This window comes from Anarhichas minor, unplaced genomic scaffold (assembly GCF_050575085.1).
Source record: "Anarhichas minor isolate MPS153535 unplaced genomic scaffold, ASM5057508v1 ptg000022l, whole genome shotgun sequence".
In the NCBI taxonomy this organism is placed as follows: Eukaryota; Metazoa; Chordata; class Actinopteri; order Perciformes; family Anarhichadidae; genus Anarhichas; species Anarhichas minor.
Window position 1 is genome coordinate 264,064 of NW_027466468.1, and position 22,927 is coordinate 286,990.

Consider the following 22,927-nt stretch of genomic DNA (forward strand, 5'->3'; position numbering starts at 1 on the left):
AATAGACAACAATATCGTGAAGATATGCTCTGCAGTGTGGAACGTCTCCCAGTACTGCATTTACTAACCTTTGAAAAGTTTTTTTACAAGTAAACTCCACTTTCAGTCAGGAGGTTATTAGCAGAGCGTAGCACAGAGACTGGAAGTAAGAGGAAACGGCTCACAGAAAAAAACTCATAGATCTGTTACTTAAACCAGCCTTAAATTGAATGCAATCATTTCTTGAAGTTTACCTCACTGTGCTTATTTAGCAGTGACATGTCAGGACCCTGCCTTCCCACTGATTCATGTTTCATTCACCAAGTCAAATAGTTGTTTGGGAAAACTTGAGCCTGGATGGTGCTCAAGCCGCTCAAGTCACGAGTAGCTCATCAAGCTCGGCATGAATAACGACTCCGAAATGTGTCGTGAATTCTGGCTCTATGAAAGTACATTAGCCTGCCGTGATGCTGCGACCCTGACCCAGTGACACCACTTCCACCCCCTTCAGTTCATTTGCCTCTGGTCGTGCCAAGCCAGATAGAACACACACTGCACAACACAGAGAGTAGAGTTGGTTTTATAGTTTTTATTTTTTATTCTCAGTTAAGTGGCTGGTCATGTTTTATTACACATACAATAATGAAGAGGATCTTTACATTCATCCACAGGATCCATTCAGAAAAAACACATCACACAGCGCTCACGAGGCTCAAGCACACACAGTGGGAGAGATGAACGCTACAGATCGAACACGGCCGCTTTTTAACACATGAGGAAGAGGGGATGTTTTGAACAGCACCAGTGGTAGTGCTGAGCTTTTTTTTCTTCAGAAAACATGCAAATTACACATTCCCAAGAAACACCGTATAATGTGTCACTACAGGGTTAGTTACAGAGCACCTTTTTTGAAATTGTGGTTTTTTTGAAATTATCCATGAGAAGGCAACACAGCACTTTCGTTTGGTAGTCAGGAGGAAAGGCACTTTTACAGTATGTGGGACATGTGTGAGATAGAAACAGCGAAGACGAAGGAGAGACCCAGACTACACTAAAGCAAAGAGGGAAGGTCTGAATCTAGCATCATTAGTGTATATACCATTATCTCATGAACCAAAAAAAGAAATGATACATTAGAAATCAGTGACTATTGCAGAAAATGGGATTTAGAAGGTTTAGAAATAAAATTTTTACCACAAAAAACGCAGCCAGCCGTAGGCCCGAAAGACAAACACAGATCAACATCACATGACAGGACACTTAACTACAGCTAAGACACAAAGGTGGAATGAAAACACACGGGGACCAAATGGCTCTCATAAGAACGCAAAATCTGTTAAACACAGGTTTATGTTTTGGGGTTCACAGAAAAGGTTTGTGGGAATGACGAAGACAGTGTGACGAGACAGAAAACCGCTCATTTTTAAAACAGAAACACCCCGGCCTTTTCATACAATCAGCAAGGGAGCAATGACGGTCAAGTCAGTCGGACTTGCACCGGCCGTAATCCTTCAACTGCTCCAGGTGTGCTTCGGTTTAGCCGCCCTTTTGTTAGAGGAACCATCGAAGACGTCCGCAGAAACTCAAGCACAAGTATAGAGGGGGGGGGGGGCATTCGGGCTGCACACGTGAGTGGCTTCGGGATACATTTCAGCAAAAAAAGTTCACGCAAATGATGGGGGGGGGGCAACAGATTGTGTCGCTATCTACCAGCCAAAGGGGTGGGTAGGTAAGAGGGGAGATGAGGGATTTAGCATAAGTTAGAGTGTTATCAGAGGAGGAGGGGAAGGTAAGTTTAGGGAGGGGTGACAGGATTTCTTCCTTTTCTTCTTCTTTTTCCCCCACTTCAGTCATGTGATCTTGAACATCTGCCCTCGTGCTGTTGGAAGGGGTTGTAGAGAGGGACTTCAGCGTTTGCCTGGAGAAGCACTCCTGCTTCCCTGTGTAACAGACAAGACATTTGTGATGAATATGTGGAGGCGGCAGTCCCACAGATCTGGTTCAGCATTGAAGGACTACCCTGGTGTTTTTTCTCAGTCTGGCCCTTTGATCATTTCACTCTCTCCAGACTGTGATGGGAGTTTTCACATCAGCAGACAGCATGTGAAGTAATAGGTGGTTGTAGACAATAAGTTGTCACAGAACAATGTAAGTCTTATGAAGGCCATTATGAATCATCAATGACAGCTGTCTGGCTATAACTTGGCACATCCTGTGTTACAGAATAATCTTTAACGCCTTTGGAAAGAACAGAGAGGTTATTTCATCAGCCATTAGTTCTTTCAGTCACACGTCATTACATGAACTCATTTTCCAATGTTTTAGATGTTGCAAGTTCTCCTCCCGAGTAATGAGACCAGGGCTTAACACGGAAAAGTCAGAGTAGCCCTTTAATGTGAGAAACATGCAGGTTAGTATGTTCGTGGGGCAATGTTCAGGCCTGCAATGATGCATAGTTATGGAAGCCAATAGAAAACAAAAGTAAAATGTAAATCAATGAAATATATCAGGAATGATAACGACTCCGAGCAAGTCAACATTTTCAGAGAGTAAGTCAAGATTATGATGGAATAAAAAATGTGACTTTCTAAATACAAATCTTATCATAGTGAAAATAATAAGTGAAATAATAAGATAAAGTTAAAGTAAGAAAGTAAAAGCAAAAATGAGCTTCAATGCATTATGCTTATCATTTTGCATGCAGGTCTTAAATCTTTCTTCTTTCTTTTTTTTTAAATCAACAACAGAGGGTTCTCACTCTGTCTTTATACCAAAGAGAAACAGTTGGACATTTGGAGAGGAAATCAGGTTTTCACAGGTACCGGTAATTACATATTATTTCACAGATCCCGCTAATGTGTTTGTGAGGTAAACAGCCCAGTTTTCCATTTATCTTTTTGTCCACAAAGTTTCAGAAAACACATCCTGTGTTTATCACATTCACAAAGCCTCTCTGAGGACTATTTTGTACTTTTTCCATCCCACCCTCTCATTCAGATGAAAAAAGAGTATGAACTCTGAAAGCAAAACGATGATACAAATGAGACGAATCTTCATGGATTGCTTAGGAAGACCATCTAATGTAAGAAGCTTTGTACCCCTCATCATCAAACACAGGCTGGGGACTGAGCTTTTCTTCTATTCTAACAGCCATTTAAGATGAAATTCATTATCTGTCATGAAAGAGAAAAATTCATTGTACAGCAAAATGGGAAAATGAAAGCAAATAAAAAGAATAGTAACAGAGCATGACACAATTGAAAGTTAACACGGCTTTATGCTCAGTTCCACCTCGACTGTGAAGCCTGTTTATGAGTGAAAGAAAAGGATCGCGGTAGCGGGATGGCAACTGAGTCGACGCGATCAGACAGATTTGAAACGAGCATCCAAGAGGTTCGTCATCTCCAGAGCTGTTTACTCTTTTGTAGCTTAGTGACAACAATTCAGCCACTCACAATGAACTCCGTTCTAGACAGTTTATGAAAGAGTTCTTTCTTGTATGCAATTTGAGCTCGCTAAGTCGCAGCCCCGGGGGGGAATTTAGATTTCTCTCAAGCTTCCGTAATTGCTAAACTAAGTCATCCGAGGTACATTGTAGAGAAGCTGGCTCATTAAAACCTGACAGGTTAAAACTGGCAGAGCATGACAGCCGCCCGCTCCTTTTCATGACACATGGAAACAAATTAACAAGAAGGATGAATTGGAAAGTCAAGCAGCAGTCTGAAGTACATGTTGATAAATAAGCTAAAGCTGAAGCATTGGATGAATGCTACGCGGTCTCAAATTGTTTGCCCGGAAAATGTTCTTGTGGGAGTTAAAAAGCCTCAGTTTACTGAGTGGTACTGTGTACTTAAGGATCAGTTTTATACTCTCCCAACATCTGTGTGCACTGAGTCCTCCATAGCACATGAGCCAGTCGTGCTTGGCAAGTGATTAAAGACATTACATATACATTGTGCATGAGCCCACCCCTCCCTCTGCTGTAAAGCAGTTACAGTATGTTAGCCATAGCCCAGCTGGACCCTTATGGGAACTGGATCTACCATCTTCAGCATGATTATATCAGCGTGGGCATAAAGCTTGTAGCATGCATGATGATCAATCTATTCTGTCAAAGCTCTCTTATTATTCTGCTGCTGCTGCTGCAGTGGTAATGAGATTAGGATGTCTTCTAAGCATATCAATGTTGAGTGAGTTAAACTCAAGTATCCCTCCATCACGAATCAGTTACTCACTCTGCTGCTGATATCATCACTGAGGCAGGAAAAAAAACAACACAGGGGCAAGAAAGTGATTAGGAAAATAATCCTTTTTCTATCCAATCTTACTTCAAGGTGAAGAGAGAAGCCGTGTAGAGAAGCCACTGGGAAATAGCTTGAAAAGTTTTTGTAATGCAGTTTTTTTTTTACCATTTTGAAGATCCTAGTGAGGGTGCCTTTGCCGTCCCCTGCACTGGCCTTCTTGGCTTTAGCAGACTGTGACTTCTGGTCACCCTGCCCAAGGGAGAAGAGAAAAGGAGGAAAGGAGTCAGTGTTAATAGAGTCTCTGAGATGTTTGTCAGGGGGATTAAGACTTCATGTGGTTGACCCTTTCACAGATTGCCCAGGATTCAAATTTCAGAGAGTAAAACATAAGACCCTTTTCTCTTGTGTGTGCTCGGGAGCAATAGATAGATCAGTGAGCTCGACAGTAACCCAAACTATCGGATGACACTGGGTATGTTAAAGTGCAATCCCATTTGGCCTGACTTTTACAGTATAATTGTGTTGCATTTCTGGCAGTGTTTTCATCCAAGCAGTTCATGGGAATTATGCACGAGTTGGAAAGAGAAGAGAGATATGAAAATAAAAGCTTTCTGCTTGCATGTTTTGTTGAGAATTTGAAACCAAGGGGGAATTTCCTTGCACAACAGTTCATTTCTTTGACTTTCTGAAAGCATGCACTAATCTCACTTTGACCACATGCCAGTCATCTGGACCAGTGTCGTGAGAATGTGCTGACACTTCAAAACATGACAGCGAATGCTAATCAGCTCTGGACTTTTTTACCTTTTGTGACTTAATGACATTTAGTCAACTGATTTATTCACCTCCTCAAGCTGGATGCAATGAACAGAATGTATTTTATTTCAGAAACATTTTAAAAGATCGCTGCTCGACTCTTGGATGAAACACCTGATATGGTTCTACAGCTTCATCCTTTTATGTGGAGATGCTGACGTCCAGTCAGATATGCATGAAACACATGTATGTAAACTGGTTTTAAGATTCATTCCCTTAAAAAAAAAAAAAACACTTAGAGACTGTATGAAAATGATTAAAAGTGGTGAAGGGAGTTGAACCTTATGTTTCACTTTATAAAGATACCAAAGGTTCCCCCTACTTACCCATTTTCGACCCCCTTCCCGCCCAAATAATGTTCATACAGTCCCTTCTCAGTCTCAGTTTTCTGAGCACACACACGCACACACGTGCATGAGGGCCCTGAGTTAAATGCTGATAATGTCGCAAAATGAAGCAGAAGGCAGCCTTACTGCACCCAGCCACAGAGGAATTAAAAAAAGAGAAATGAAACTAGGCTAATGAGGAGCAGAGCAGTACCTGTGTTATCATGAATCTACAGCTACATGATATGGATAAGTATTGCTGCAAAAAGCTACAAAATGGGTATGATGTATTTGGAAATGGACTTCAGCCGTAAGGAAATGAGGCCGTTATCGCTGATGTATGGACAGATTACAACAGCTTAAGTGGTGGATGGAGACTAAATGGAAGTAGAGCCACAGGCGACACACTCGGAGGCTGTTTCAGAGGATGACCTCACTTGCCCCCTCGGTTTTATTAGGCATGATAACTCTGTGTTTTGTTTTTTAAACCACCTACCAGGCCTATGCTGGCTGCTAGTCCTCTCCACTGGAGGGGTAGAGACACAAGAAACAAGGACAAGAGGTAAAAGGGAGAGCGGACGAATAGAAATGTGTATCTTACTCAGCGCAAAGGCAGGATGGGAAGGAGAGGAGGCAGATAGGAGGGTCCGTCCAAGGGGGGGGGGGGGGTCACAGGGTCACAAGGGGGCAAAAGGAGATGAGGCAAAGGGTGCAGATATGTGGGGGGGGGGAGGAGAGAGGAGCAAGGCAGGTGCTCACATTGGAAAGAGCACAGATTTAGTGACATCCAGCAGCAGCAAAGACATACAGAATGTGGAAAATAGTGTAGTGACACACTGCCATCATCTCATGACTTCTAAATGAATTGTCTTCAAGCATTCTGGTTAAATAGTTTTCTTTGTATGTTGTACGTGCTTTTATTCAAACTTCATCCAAATGTTGCTATTTTTTTGTGCATAGGTTCAGTGACTTACAGATTACACTACGGGTACAATCCCCGATCTATTTACTGTCACTATTGACAATACTGGCCTACTATTTCTGTATTTCACGTGTGAGTGAATAGTAGCAACATAAAGCAGACTCACCCTAGACTTGGGAGGGGCAGGGGAAACCTGAAGAGGAGTTAATCACAGCAAGTAAAGAGATTGGACATTTGAGTTTGTGAGAGATCACAGAAAGTAACAGAGGAGCAAAGAGACAAACATGGAGGGAAAGCAGCTGGAAGAAACAGGGATAGTGGCAACACTGCTGATCCAGACTCCTATACTCCTAAATACTGTGACTATATTGTTTTTATCACTTACGATCGTGCGGAAGAAATGGACCACAGCGTTCTCTGCTCCACGCTTACGTGGGGAAGTCGCAGAGGCTTTCTGGGGGCCTGGAGAGAGAGCACCTCGGAAAGATCCCTGGGAAGGAGAAGAGGAAAGGAAAGGAAAGGAACAACACACCTACATGTTAAATAAATGTATGATTTTGCACAAAATGACTTGACCGTAAGCTCTTGAGAGAGAGATGCTCAAATACAGTTTCACAGGGATTTTTTCAAAAGCTTTAATAATAAATGTATGATTAATACTTAATACTTGAAAAAGAAACAGTTAAAACATTAAAACACTGGGGTTGTATGAATGAATACCTAAAACAATACAAAAATAAATCTGTAGGATGTCCTGTCCCACTTACCCATTGAACGCAAAAAAATGTGTTTATAGGGTCCAGGTATAAAAATACAGAATAATTACTCCTTTATTAACATCTTTACCCTGAAAAACTCATGGTACATAGATCCTAAATCCTAAATATGAATATATTTTTCTGATTGACTCTTCTTAGTGGAGAACCTCCCGATAGCTTTCATCCAGCCGTAGAGATTCATTCAATCAGCAGCATTAATAGCAGTCTCACGTCGCAGACTCCCACCTCATTAACCCGTATCCCAACCTGGCAGAAACCTTTGACCATGAGTCATGAAAAACTAATTGGAATGCAACAAATGAGCAGTTGAGGATGTCAGTATGTTCCTTTGTCAATGGCTTGATCTCAACAAAAAGGACTAATTATCACCCCAAAGGACAAATCAATGCAGCCAACCTCCTCAAAGTCAGACTTTACAAAGAATACCACTTTTTGGCCTGGGTAAAAACACTGGTGCATTAAAAGTATCCTCTATTATGTTATGCAAATGGCACAGACACATTAAAGGTGAAAGGTCTAATCCCTGTAATACCAAACGCCATCTACAGCCTGCAGCTCACGGGAGAAAAAAACAAATTTCCACCCACTGAGTATGTTCAGTCTTTTCAGTTAATGTTACTTCATTCATCCCTTTCTCTGACCCCCATTAACGTAACAGGAAAACGTGTGTGATTTTATGTGTGAGGGAGATGTTGATGATTCACATCCATTATCTCACATCAAAGAACCGTTAGGTAACGGAAAGAGGGGAAGCTTTCACCACCACCACCCCCACCTTTTACACAATATGATGTGGTGTCAGATTATATGTCACCTTTACTGTCTTTTGTAAGGTTTTATGTATTCCAGCTCTGTAGCTTCCCCTTTGCTTTCAATAGTGATGCTTAATGATGTTTTCTTGAATAAGTGCGTGTCTCTGTGTGTGTGTGTTACTGCATGTCTGTTTCTGACAGGATGTACATGATTGGAGATGCACACAGAAATGAAAGGGAGGGGAGGAAATAAAGCAGCCTCTGTGGCCGCTGTCATGCCTTTGTTTGGGGAAAGAAGACAAGAAAAGGAAGAGATGGAAAGAAATAGGAGATCAAATAATGCTGTTTGCATTCTGCTAGTATGGTCTCAATTTCCGCCAGTCGACCCTTTGATGTGAATGAGGTCTACTCTGTATTTGCTCTTTCCTCTTGTCATGTATTCTCCTGCTCGAAAACACTTTTATCTGTCTTTATTTTTCCATTTAGAATGGCTAAAAAACCAGAGTTTTTCCCTTAGCTTCTGGTATGCTGTTAATGATGATGGAGACTTTCACATCGTGAGCAGTGACAGTTTTCTGTTGCTAAATTAAAAGCTGTTTTGATGTCCGAAGTGTGTGAGAGTGAAAAGAAGGTTCGAAGAGAGCGTCTGCCTGTAGCACACGCACATCATTTGTGTGCATTTCATATAGAATACACAAACAGTTTGTCCAGTTACGTGACACCTTTCCTTTGGAAGTTTGACTTACAATCAGAGTTACAGCTACAATCACTGCTCATGCTGAATATTCAGCTCTTTTATCATTTGAACAAGAAATACAAACTGCAGAAGAAGGAAATAGTCAGTTCCTTGGTTTCCTAAAGTGGCTATAGGCTGAATTAGGTTGTCTTTATAGGAGTAATTTGACATCAACATCACTCGCATAACTGTCCATTTAATATAAAACTATTGAACCAGGAGAACTGCTCTTTCCAAAGGTAAAACAAGACTAACAGCCTACAGCCATGCTAGCGTCTTTATGAGGCTGAACTTAAGCACAGCGGTGCTTTGAGCTAAATACTGATGCTAGCATGGCAATATGCTCATAACGAGGATGCTAACACGCTGATGTTTAGCAGGTAATGTGTAAGCATGCTAACCATGGACACACCCAGATCTGGCTTCACTGCTGCCTCAGCTCCAGTGAGAGGTGGAGAGCTTCTCCAACCTCCGGCCAGGAGCAGAGCTTTGCCTCGCTGCTCCACGGGGAGCGCTGCTGGAGGGCCCGGGCTGTATTGTTGGGCACACTGCTGGGAAGGGAGGCCCAGGAGCACCAGAACCAGGACTGTGTGGGGCAGAGTGTCAGACCCTGCCACAGTAAAATGAGAGGTTTCTAAAGGGATTCTGGTGCTAGGAAACAATACTGCTTTTGTCCAGAGTGAGAATCAACACAAAGTTCCTCTTAGTAGCAATAATATGTTATATCTTGTTTGTTTAATTCATCTATAACATATTAATTAATGAGCCAGACTTGCCGTTTGCCCATTTCCAGTCTTTATGCTCATCTCAGATAAAGATCACCTTGCTCCAGCTTCATGATCATCAGATTATACTAGTTGTATCAATGTTAAACTATTCCTTTTATTTTATCTCGAAAGGATGGGCAGCTCTCAGACACTTCTGCTGTCACATATACATTCCGGATATGTGCACAATATGAGCAAATGAGTCAAGTGAGATAATCAGGATTCAAGACATGGAGTGAGATACAAGGTATTTGTGCCCTGTAGCGTATCACAAAGGGTAGGTTAATGATCACAACCGCCTCCTCTGAGGTTAGAGGTCACAGTCTGGCAGGAATCTGTCATTATGGATGATGCTTAATAATTCACTGGTAGCAGAGGGGGTGACTCTTGAGATTCTTCATCATTAGAGAGTGTCACTAATCAACTAATAAACAAATCAGAAACGTGCATGTAAAATTCATGAAGAATTGTGCTGAGATAATTGTACCTCATCAAGTCAGGTATCCAGTCTGCAGCACCGAACGAGAGGAAACCGCTCTCTTTCACACATTCATTACCTCCCTTGTGTCAGACTGTGCATCCTTGCTCAGCTAGAAAACAAAAGTAGTAATTACGTTCAATTCTTGGGACTCGCGGGGCGAATCGATCGGCCAGCTGCAGCTCGCTGCTCCCCTTGGAAGGTAATCAGTTCTTATGCCTCGCAAGATCAAATACCAGTTAAAAAGGAGGCTGATTAAGCCAAAATCTGTGCTGTCAGATATAACTGATGAAAAAAACACAAAAAATGGGGGAATGGAGCTTAGAAAAAGGGAAGGAATAGGTTGTTGTTTTTATGCTAAAGGAAAGGCTTGAATTAAGCTGCATGTCTGTCCACAATCCTAAACGATGTTTTCATTGTGCAACTCCTTCCTATGCCAGGCTGTACTTCTTTCTTGGTCTATCTAACCAGGGGAACAAACAAAGGGGAATTTTGTAATATTCATGAACATGCTCTTCATGTTAACGCAGAGTTTATTTCAATTTATGCAAGCCTCCAGAAAACAAGAACGTTCGGATTCAGGTAATTACTAAACTCTGTCCATTTAGAAGACAAACTGTGACTGAAAGGTGTTTTATTCACTACTCTTGTCATTTTATCTTGAGGCTCACACAGACAAGTCAAGCCAATAATCCATTACTCAGTACTATCACAGCGGATATAAACTATAGCTCCGCTTTCCATTTAACCTTCTCTGAAAAGATCTTTTGTTTTGCAGTACGTCCATGTGATTGACTGAGCTCTGGAATATATTAATTTGTCTTAAAGTCTGTAATCTTAATGGCTTAGACTGCAAACGAACACAAGATCATTGAAGAAAAGTTTTCTACAGTTGTCTTTTTTCTTTGTTTTTTGGGGCTAATCTAAGAAAAATAAATTGCAACATTGGCTTTTTTAGCATTATTATTATTATCTTTGCAGCTGGTAAATTAGGAGCTAACTTGATTATATAGATATAATTTTCTCCAAGGGACCAACAAATTCCTTATTGATAGAAATCATTATTTATTTATTATTATTTAATTTTCATTTTATATTTAATTATTAATCTGAATCTGCAAAGTAACTAAAGCTGTGAGATAAATGTAGTGGAAAAAACTGCAAATTTCACGAGATGTAGCGGAGAAGTATAAAGTAGCAGAAAACAGAAATACTCAATGAAAGTTCAAGTCATGTCAAAGTTGTACTTTAGTAACGCTACTCCCACATGTAACGTTAGTTAGGTCCTTTCCATCACTGGTAACTGAGTGGAGAAATGCCATGAAATTAGCTAAAGGTAGTTAGTTCAATCAAACGGCAAACTCTGGGATACCACAGACAATCCTTCTCACACACAGCAATTCACTCGCTCACTGCCAGAGCAAATAAAGTGCTGCACGCTAACGTTAGCCTCGAAACAGGACATGGCAATATTATAAAAATAAAACCTTAAATTAACCTCAAGTTTTGATGACACATGTACCACTTATCCCCCCCCAAAAAAAAAACCCCTCTTTGGATCTACACGATCAACCTCAATGACCTGCTTGACACTAAAAACGGCCGAGCACTTGCCCATTCTGAGTCGACGCGCTAACGTTAGCTTGTTAGTAGCAAGGTGCTAGCTGTTATAGCGAGTAGCTTTGTTTTCCATCCTGACAACTCCCAAAGTCAAGAGGTCAAGTACACCGATCTGTACTGTCGTGTAACGTCCAAGTTTGTTACACACAAACTGTAACGTCACATGGGTTACACACACACAAAACATTTTATGCATTTGACAGTTATTTTTGAATATTTAATCCTACAGAAGACATTTGTAAACAAAATTCAGTACTACTTAAAAATATGTTTAAGACCCCGCAGGTAACCTTTATTATACTATGAAGCGTCAAGCATTAAAACAAAACAAGGAGAGTGTTGAGGGTGTTGTTAAAGAGTTTAATCAAGCAAGAAATCCAAGAAAAGGTTTAGAACAGGATCAGGTTAGGAACAGGTAACCGGTCACAACAGTTCACAACAGATACAAACGGTTACAAGTATCGTCTGCAAAGTTGAAGGCGTTACAAAACCGGAACCAGCAACGATCCGCTGCTGGTTCAAACAAACTGTCCGACTGGGTCAAAGACGCGTGAACCTGAGGTGAGCAGACTTTTGTGAGGGGGGGGGGGGGGGGGGGGGGGGGGGCACAGCCGACACCCCCATTTCATCCAAGACACTGGGGTTGAAGAACAGTATCACACGAGTTTTGGTTTCGACTGTGAACTGTTCTGCTGAAGCCTGATTAATATACCGTAATCACTCCTGCGTTGCATTATATGACTGATTCTGTCTGCCATTCAACAGATTAATATGCAAATTAAACATATTATCTGTTTTTTATGAGTCTACATTTCTGTTGGAATAGCTAATGCTCGTTCAAATTTAATTTTGCCTCCAATTAGCACCACTATTATCCCTGTAATTTGAAATGATCAAACATCAGTTATCATTCAAATGCAGATTTCCTGCAGTCGTTTCATGTCCTGAGACATCTCAGAACTCTGGTGCCGTCTTAGCAGGTTCTATAAACCCAGACTCGGCTAACAAAGGACTGGGATCAGTTTGTAAAGGTCTCCACACCTGCCACGTCTTAAAACAATTACTCGAGCATAACTCAAACAAGCATGCGTATTGAAGATCCAACAGAAAACACTGACACAATCTTTCCCAAAATGACTGCAGCCTTGAAGTCGAAGTACGCATTAAGGAACGTCTGTGGAGACGTGTCCCTGGCAGGGCAGATCAGAAGTTAAGCTGGAAAATATATTTGTCTTCATGAGGAATTCTTGCTGGAAAATGGGAAGTGTTTGCAGCAGAAAGTTAGTGCAGGTTGATCTTTTGCTAGAGGCAACGGAGGTGGGCCGAACCTGCCTGTCATTCACTTGAGCTGTGAACGCTCATCGTCTGAAGGCAAACCCTTGGTGAATACATAAATATTTATTTGTACAACTTTGTTTGAGAAAACCTGTCATCAATATGGAAAGCAATGTACAATATTATGGCATAAAGAATAAGAAAATATGCAGCAAATAGGTCACCAGCTTATTGTTGAATAAAAGCTTCAGAATTTTGTTCCGTTGACATTTTCCCTGAACATTTCACGAGTAACATTTTACAAAAGCAAATCGACATCTGATCAGCAGAACAGGCTAATGCAAAGATTTGTAGCATAAAGCATACACAAAATCTTTTTCTTACAATGAACACCTATTCATAGCTGACATAAGGCGTGGGGGGGGGGGTAATGCATACATGCATGCTGCTGAGTGGTTTCTTTGCAATTACCTTGCCAAACCTGCTGATTTAGCGCTCTGCAGGGTAAAAAAAAAGCTGGATAGAAAACAAGCTTAAAATCAGAGAGTATATTTGTCCACAGGATTTAGTTCGCTGAGCTGTCGCTCTTTCTTCAAACCGTTGTCAGCAATGTCCATGCATTGAGACAGCAGTCGAAATGAGCAGACTCGCGATGGGACGTCCAAGAGGCTTTGGGATTTAGCTTCAGCGCGTTTCACTAGTGTTGTCAAGATAACCGAGATTTCAATGCTGTTGTGAACCAATGTTTTTTAAATTCAAATTTGAAAACTTAAGCTGGAATTCCATTTCATCACCACCTCCAGAGGGCATCACTGAGTGCACACACAGCCCACGCACTGGAAAGGTGTGGAACCAGCAGAGCAGCAGTCTGGTTCTTAATGGCTTTGGCAACAGTGCTAAGCAGCCCATCATGTCCGTCTTAACTGATGGACAAACTGGGGCCACGAGTACAAATTAAGCTTTCCCTACCTGAGCAAAGAAAGCCACTAAACCAACACTTTACTTTAACAGCACAACTTTACTTTACAAAGTAGACCTGATCAGACAGGTTTTTATATTTACTAATGGTTAAAATGAGGGTCTCTTGACAACACTAGAATACAAAGTAATACAAAATGCAATGCAGGCTCCAATGCCTCATAATAATAACCACTTGCCTGCAAGATAAGATGAGCCTGTTCTTATTTTATAGAATGCAGACTGTATATAATATGCCCTTTAATCTAATACATGTCATTATGTGTTAATACACATAATGCATCTCTTTGATCTTTTATAGCATAATGTGATCATCAATAACTGTGAAAGTGACTTAGCTGAATGCTGTATGGTGCAAACAATAGCCAAGTAACTCCCTGTGGCTTATCACAGATGTTAGAAATGACCCCAGAGACAATCAAAGACACTAACTCTCTGCAAAGAGGCTCTGCAGAGTACCCAATGACTCTAGAAAATCCAAAATAATGTTCCACTATCACATCTAAATGATACGGACATGAATCTCTTTCATCATCGTCATCATCATTAAGGAAAGTACCTCTAAAACACGGCGGTTCTTAACTCCGGTTTGACGTTCCAAGAAGCAAACTGCATAACGGTAGAAAACAATTCCACCAACTCAGCTCTACAACAGATACATTATACTCAGCTGAGGAGGAAAATGCTACTAATGTCAGTACCATTCAAATAAAAGCAAAACGGAACAACATAGAAATGTGTCTTTAAATGATTCAAAATCACAGCTCTTGAAAATGAAAAATAAAACAAATCCCACCCGAAGTCATGATCCAGTGTCGACCCATCAACCTATTAGCCAGTTAATGTGACCCATAGGACAGAGTCAGACTTCGGTTCACCATAAAAACAAGAGTAAAACCAACACAAATCTATATGACAAATATGTTGCAACAAATTAAAAAGTAAAAAGTGGTTCTGGGAGTGAATCGGCAAAACAAACAGATACATGAGAAAGGGTCGAGCTTTCACATCGACGCTCCCCGCTTCCTCACCTTGGTCTTCCTCTTCTTGTCCCCTCCAAAGAAATTTCCAATCTGATCCAGGAGGCCGGGGCTCTTCTTCCTCCGGCCCAGCCCGAAGGCGGCCTGTGCGGAGCTGCTTGCAGATGCCATGGTTGTAGTAGTTGGTTTGTGTTTGGCAAAATTTGAATGTGGGGCTCTTGTGTCTCTCTCTTAAATGAGAGATCGAAAAACAGAGGAGGGACAAGAGAGGGAGGGTGGGAAAAAAAAAAGCTAGCCTAGTCTAGGTCCTGTTCAGGGTTATCCGACCCGCACTCTGAAGCTGCTCCGCTGTGTTCCTGGATGGTCTGTAGCTCGTCCGATTCGGAGGGTCGCTCTTTGAAGGTGTTGTCCTCTCGGCCCGGGGCATCTCGGGAGAAGAGGCGGGCCAGGTGGGGGCGTGGTGTGGCTTCATCAGGGTCAGCTGTGCTGGCGTCAGGCCAGGGCTGGCGGGGGCCCTCAGCGCCCGTGGAGTCAGTCACCGCCGGCTTCTCCGAGACGCAGCCATTGTTCTGGTTCGCATCTGCCTCACCCAGGCCTGCGCAGAAACAAACAAGGGTCATCTATGAGCTCGGGCCCCTGCATGGCACACAACAAAAACCACAGCAGCACAATGGGCTCTTTTGACGGGACCGTGCCCTTCCTGCTGCAGCAGAGACCAGCAGAGCTTACATTTCACAGTGTAACTTGGACAAAACCTTACCTGGCGAAGAGGAAAAGGTAGAAATGTGAGATTAAAGACATGAGCAACTGAAAGTGTAAACTAAGCACTGTTTTGTCTCTGAGGAGGGCGCTTCCACCACATTCAGTTTTCTTATGGGCAGACTTCTGAGTCAAAACATTAATCGTGTACTGGGCTCACACAATTTTACAAGAGAAGTTTCTTCAAAATGACACTGAAATAAACAGAAACCTCCCTGACTTTTTCAGGCTGCATCACCTACATTCCAGTGCAGTGCATCCTGTCGCCCCTCCCTACATTATCACCCATGTAAAAGATAAATGTTCCAGCGTATCACTTCCAGCGAGATGGAAATGCAGCTGCTTCTCTAACATCCACTTTGACAGCCATCCATTAGGTTAGCCAGCTCCCACAGCAGAGGACATATCTAGTGCATTCCTGTCTCCAGAACAATATCCGCACTGTACTGGGAGAAATGGTGTAGCACTACACCAGAGAATCTCCATGCTAATATTGGCTGAAACAGTGGCCTGTTGTCAGAGCTGCATAGTTATTACAGGGGAAACAATGGGCCCAATGTCCCTAAAATAACTCCTATAAGTATGGATTTTCCACCCAATGCACATTGTCACTTATCTGATTTGCGGCCCGAGAGCTGAGAGGCCGCTGTCTCTGGGTGCAGAGCTGCCATGTAGAAGCTTCTTACAATTTTAGATGGAATTACTCCTAAAAATTGTATCCGTAGCAGCCACACCAGCATAATAATCTCTCATTATTTGGTCAAATGAGTTCTTCAGCTTGATTTCCTACAGACAGATTTGCAAGTGATTGTATGAAATGTGAATACAAATATGACTTGGTAGGTAGAGAGTGAGATCAACTTTTGTTCTTTGAGAGACGGGGCCCCAGAGCAGGCACCATTTCTCTTACACACATCACTGCTTCAGATAAAAGGTTACGATGCCTTCATCAAAACAATGTTTATAGAACAGGTTCAACTTGTTGTTCCACTTTCATCGCAGAAAGTCCAGAAGCGTTACTGTGAGGAATTTAATGTTGGTTTTGATGTTCTCATCCATTGTTTCACTATAGAATGAGGGCTTATTTTTCATTCATGGTCTCCAACAAAAGGTCTAATAAGTGAGGAGAACAAAAATCATCTATGAAAAGCATCATTTTTGAACTCCTTCTGTGATGAGACATAACGGTAAAAAGGCTTGAATGAAAATGATCTGATACTACCACTCTCCTGCTATCGGCGTGGTCTCTTTAGCACGTCCGTAATCTCAGTACCTAAGAGCTCGCTGCAGCCTGGCAACACAACACCGTACTGCTGTCAAAAGTACTTAGGGAAAGTTGTCTCTTTCAGTGTGTTGCATTTTCTCATAATTCCATTCTTGACAAGCTGTAAAGCCGTTTTATTGGCCGTTTTGAGACACTAAAAGACTAACAACATTCTCGCAGGGTTATAGTTGCTTCGAGGCTGATGACAAATCCCATTCAAAAGACTTTCTCCTAAGACTTTTCTAAAAAGCACAACATAAAATAAGAAATGCAGAAGCTTATAGTAAAGCCACTTTGTGTAAAAAATAAAAAAATAAAAAAATAAAATAAAATATATATATAAATATATATATATATATATTTATATATATATATATATATAAATATTATATTTTTGAATACCTTTCAAATTATTCTGATGGCAAAAATGAAACAGTGAGTGGCTCTGATATCAATACTGATATTTGATATTGTGCCGATCAAACCGCTTGATCTGGTGTCGGTGACATTGGGGGCGATCTATTCAGTTAAATTCTATGTATACATATACATTAAATACTGACATTTGAATTCCAGTTTTTGTTTTCACCAATTTGTTGCTGCATTCAAATTTTTACACCAACTGTAATTCCTGTTAATTTTGAAGATTTATGTTGTATTTTTTCTTGTTTTTACTCCATTGGCATGAAACGTTCTTGTTGTGTTTTAAAGTTTCACCCAGGAGTTCGTTAGCACACAGCAGGACCTGCCAGTCATTTGAGTAAACGCTGGCTCGGGGATCTTGGCAGCCAACAGTGAGGACACATTAGGGAGACACTGTGCATGTTCAATGTGGTCTATGGATCCCTGACCTTTCCAGAGGGATTGCAGCAGCACATTTGTTTAAGTTGTGAATGCGTATATGGAGCTATATATCCTCACCTGCAGCAGCACAGCCTCCTACAATCATGGCAATGCATTCTAACGAATGTAAAATCTCCACACGGTAAATATTCAGAAACATAACTCGTCGTTCTTTATCACCAACAGTGAATACCTCTTAGGGGAGCCTCTGTGGCTGTTATTTTACCGCAAAGCTTAGAATAAATAAGAGAGCTGCTGGTTTTTTTTGTCCTTCAGTGCCCATGAGCCCTCTTAAATCATTTGCAGCATCCATCTACCGTTGGGTCATTTTTCTAAGCCCTGCGAGCTACCATCCGCCACTGCCATACCAATAAAATACAAACATCAGAGAGAAAAACGTCCTGACATGGTTGAACTTCAAGAACCCTCCACAGTGCAGAATACTGACTCCATCATGTTTGGCCATAAAATGTGCTGATGAGTAACTTATTAATCATCTGACTCCTTGCACGCTCTTATCAAAAGGTGCACTGAGTCAGGGTTAGGATTGTTGATCAGCGCTGATGACTCAGCGATTACTGAGACAGGTGCTCACATTTCTGACTCATCCGACCCCTACTGTTGTCCCCAACACGTTTTAACCGCCTAATAATGACGGGTGGTGGACGCATCAGGTGACTCAAACCGAATTGCTTTCAAGCTCCAAACATAAATTAGACAGCAGTAGTATTGTTTTGGGATTTATCATTGCGTTATTTACTTCTTAGAATCTTATTAGATCCCTGCTTGGGTTAGATTCCCGACTCATCTGGGTAATGAAGATAAGACTGATTCGTGTCCATCACCATCCGTTCACACGCTGGATCAGATAGCGACCGGTGAATATTATATATTCACTGTTGGTGAGCGACCAAGCCTCAACGTCTAATTTACAGTCAACAACTTGTTTGCTTCCTGACTAAATTTTCCCCTTTAGTTTAATAACAACTGCTGTTGGGTGTTATTAAGCTCTGCCCCCAGCAGAGCTTAATAACACCTCAGCACACCTAACCAATTGTTCAATAATTGCAATTGCCTTTGCTGCTGAGTTTTGAATTCATTGGACGTCTGTAAACTCTCATTGTTGCTGTGGGGGGCTTACGGTTAAGCGTCGTCGTGTTTCTGTTGGAAATATTTGAGAATATTCAAAAGAGAAGGGGAGATATGCTTTTCACATCATATCAGGCCAAATATGACGCAGCATGTTTCTTTTTCCTCCTCCTTCACATTAGGTTATGCAAAAGAAGCACACCTTGTAAGCAACACTAAGGGCCAATTATCCGTCAGTCGGACTCATAAGGCTGCAAGAGAGAAGCAGGGGTCTGTTGCATTCCCTTTGTTGGCTTCCTTCATAAATGCTGGATTTATTCATGTGTTGAAATCCCAAGAGAACGTCTGTCCATCACAGGTTTAGCAGAGAAGAAGACAGTTGGGTCAGAATCTGTTAACCTCATCACTCTGTACAGCCTGCCTTCATCAGCACCAACAGATGCTGGCCTAATTCAAACTATGTTTCCAGCGCTTTCTCATAATGTAGCCAATATTTGAACACAGTCTGAAGGTGACCAGATAACAGCCTGTTACCTCATCTTGATTACTTCCCCATGAAGACTCCAAGATGTCCCTACGACAGCTAAAGGGGCCAGATGGCCTCATCATTCTTGTGAAGTTATGGGGGCCAAATGACAAGTGATCTGGCACCTCAGATTATTGTGCCCAGAACAATTACCATCACCACCTCTGTCTCCTGCACGATCTCGGTTCAATAGTTAGGGGACGGCATCAAAAAGTGATGAGAAGGGATCTGTTCAGCGGAGATATTCAGCGCCCTGCAAGAGGGGAAAGATTGGCATCTAGGGAAGAGGTATGCAGGGAGTGGGTCTCAATCTCCTCATTTTTCCTCCTCTTCCTCAGTGTGAAGAGGATGTGTAGCCTATAGCCTCTGGGACAACAACAAGGACTGTGGTGGGACTGAGGCACGGAAAGCATTCCTCTGAAGAAACATCCATCGCTATGTGGCCCCGAACCAAACCTCCCACCAAAGGGCGAAAATCCTTCTGCCGCTGCATTCATGGTGGATCTGAAGCACCCACAAGCCCTGAGAGAAAAAGCCTCTCTCTGTCTGTGAAACCCCGTTTGGCATTCAGGACGTTAGTCCTCCAGAGATTTATCTGGACGAGATAAGAGCCACAGCAGAAGCACTCTCTTCTTATGACCCAGGCCATGTTCATGACCTTCAAACTTCACTTTGAGTAGATACTGAAATAGGGAAGGATGTGAATCAAAGGGAAACAAATGCACACCACTGTACCAGTGTACGCTGTGATGATAAAGTCAAGACAAGATATTGCAAAAAATATATATATATTTCTTTTTTGCCATGTCAAATTGAAACCAAACAAGCCTTTGAATTTCCCACACTGTATATCAATTTACTAGCTGCATTTGTCTTGGCTTGTGTGCTCCATCATGTACACAGCGGTGTCAGAGCTTCTGTATTCATCCGAGCAGCTGTGAGGCTCACCTTGCACTGCGACCGCATATACCGAAAGACGAGGCCTGTCATCACCAACAGCTCCTCGCATCGATTTGTTTGCCCACAAACATCAGCTATTTTTCGTCTCTGTTTTTTTTTACACCTCTCTCTGTATCACTCTTGCTTTCTTGACAAGAGTTGATTAAACATTTACAGGTTTTCCCTCGCATCAATAGAGGTGTGTGTGTGTGTGTGTGTGTGTGCCATACTGGCTTGTTGTAAACTCTCTACAATATTAAGAACATATCCTGACTATTTGTGCTTCTGCAGTCAAGAGATCAAACAAGTAACTGTGGTCACACCAAATGGAAATATTGCTTTATTCTGATTTGGGGCTGCAACTAACGTGAACTTATTGTATTATTTGTTTCTTGATCATTATCAAATTTCAGAAACAAGTGAGAAATGCCCATCACATATACCCAGAGCCTTCTTCAGATCTTCTAACTGAGGTCCATAATGCAAAGATATTCAATTTGAATTTCTTTTATAAAAACAGAAAAAGGTAAGAACCATTAAATGTTGACATTTTAGAAAGGCCAAAACACATTTATTCTCACACACACACACACACACACCACCCCCCCCCCCCCCCCCCCCCCCCCCCCCCTCCCCCCCCCCCCCATCCGTTCATCCTTGCTTCTAAGTGGACATTTGTGCCAGATTTGTAGAAATCCCCGACAGGCATTCCTGAGATACCGTGTTCACGATAATGGCAGGGACGGAATGACAGACGACCCAAAACAAAATGCCTCCGGGCCACAGCTGAGGTAGAATAAACATGGTGGTTTTAAGCCTGCATAGCTGCGACCAGTGCTCTGACTCTAGGTAGGAGCTATTCAGTATTTTCACCCACTAGGTAGACACAAAAGGTTTAAAACGTACAAAATCCCCTACCAATAAAGCACCGCTGTGGGACAGCTTCATTGCTGGTGGAGAGAGGATTCTGATACTGTCGGCCTGTTCACATTGCCACTGAAATCAATCTTGAGCAATCTGACAAAACAAGTGCAGGAAGCATTGATCTCATGTGTCACATATCTGGATAAAAACTGTTGTTTACTCAACAAAATGCGCCTCCGTTAGTCGGATCACACATTTGACTGCTTTTTCCATCGCTAAATACAAATCTTGGAAAGCCCAACTTCACACTTTTTGGATATTCAATAGCTATTTGATCCGCTCAAGATGCAAAGAAAGGCCAAGTATAAATGATGTAGTTGAGATCTAACCGCAAATGCAACTTTTGTGAGTTGTCGAGGCCACAAGCATGTGTAGTGAAATTTGAATGAAAATGCATCACTAAAGGCCCACTCGGTCAACTGTGCATTAAATGCATTTTCACAGATGAAAGTGCTGTTGATTTTTCTGATGCCAAAAACATCAGACGAGGTGTATTAATTTGGACCCAACGCAATCTGAATGGTTCTGGGTAAAACATATGATGTCTAAACAGGCATCAATTTAATTTGAGTTGGTTGTTTTTCTTCCGAGGGGAAAGAACTCCACTTCATCTTGTCCGACATATGGGATTCAGTAGCGTAGTACTTTTGTCCTCTCTTGGTTAGCCACCATGCCCTCCCCCCTTGGACTCTTGTAGCCACAGACCCAGCTGCTAACACACATACACACTCAGTGATTATCCTGCCAGATGGTTGAGGCCAGATGACGTGGCCTCCTGAACTCATGGCAACACCGAGGCACAATCTCCTACAACATGGCACACGAACACGCCGTACACATACATGGTGTGTGTGTTTTCAGGAAATCGATCAGGACAAGAGCTGCGGACAGGAGGGAATACGAGAAAACGTGCATGCAGTGCATGTTGTAGCTCTTGCAGTTTTTTGAGTCATCTTTTGGTTCATTAATAAATGAATGATTTAATAATTAAAAGAAGAAAAAGAAAAAGGGAAAGAGATCAGAGGCAGATCAGAGGCGAGTAAGCGAGGTGAGAGGGGACAGAAAGGGAGAATCTGAACAATGGTGTCAAACCAAAGAACACTGGTCCAGTGATGGCTGCTGCCCTTTGACAATCAGAGCTTTTGAGGGGGAAGGAGAGGAGGTGCTTCGTGTTGGCAGTGCCAGGGCCCGTACCAGCTCATGTCAGCCTCGGCCACAGAGACAAATGACTGAGCCACTGCATATATATAGGCGGGTACAGCAGACAAATGCACAGCAGAGGAACACACTCACACATATTCTCAATAACGTGCCGTATGCACAGTCAGCAGTGCTAACACAACCTCTCAGGGAGAATAAACAGCACATACACATTGTTGCAAATTACCAAACCCCCCCCCCCCCCCCACCCCAAAAAAACACTTCGATGGCTAAACAATCCTTCAGCTGCAGCAGTGGTCATGATAAGGAATGTCCATCATGATTGTCATTATTTTCTATTATTCCGAACAGTCTATCTGTTTTTATGTCCTTGGCCTTGTTTGAATGAGTCGTTTTTTGTAAAGCACTTTGAGCTTCATCTCCTGGATGGAAAGTGCTCTATAAATACAGTCGATCATTATTATGATCAGATATTGCTCGAGTTTCAATTGTAAAGATTTAAAGAATTCACTTTAGACCGTCTCTGACTGATGGCATGAAATATTCCGTATTACATTAAAGACTCAACTTTCAACAGAACTGCATCGCTTGGCTCATATAAAGTGGGACACATTTGAATTGTTAACGTTTACAAGTGTTGAATGTTCATTACTTCACATTTGTCTCTACGACCTTATTTCAGCTAATAAGCGTCAGCTAAAATCTGCCGTCTCTGGTAAATTGGCGTTGATGGACAAACGCATGATTACAGTTTAATTCTAAAGCAAAAG

The 22,927-nt window shown here is 42.0% G+C and overlaps 2 protein-coding genes across 2 annotated transcripts in view; both read right to left on the reverse strand.

Moving 5' to 3' along the window:
* Positions 1 to 563: 563 nt before the first annotated feature.
* On the reverse strand, positions 564 to 14,823 carry LOC142955078 (myelin basic protein-like). Its single transcript, XM_076096432.1, has 6 exons — positions 14,704 to 14,823; positions 6,673 to 6,777; positions 6,454 to 6,480; positions 5,862 to 5,891; positions 4,389 to 4,472; positions 564 to 1,919 (listed from the first exon to the last, which is right to left on the reverse strand). The coding sequence occupies exons 1-6, from the start codon at positions 14,821 to 14,823 to the stop codon at positions 1,887 to 1,889; spliced, it is 399 nt and encodes a 132-aa protein (XP_075952547.1). The 3' UTR covers positions 564 to 1,886.
* LOC142955077 (myelin basic protein-like) overlaps positions 14,817 to 22,927 on the reverse strand; it is a 33,598-nt gene continuing 25,487 nt past the window's right edge. The window contains exon 4 of the mRNA XM_076096431.1: positions 14,817 to 15,247. Within this exon, the coding sequence (XP_075952546.1) occupies positions 14,949 to 15,247 (299 nt within the window). The 3' untranslated portion in view covers positions 14,817 to 14,948. The remainder of the gene's footprint in view (positions 15,248 to 22,927) is intronic.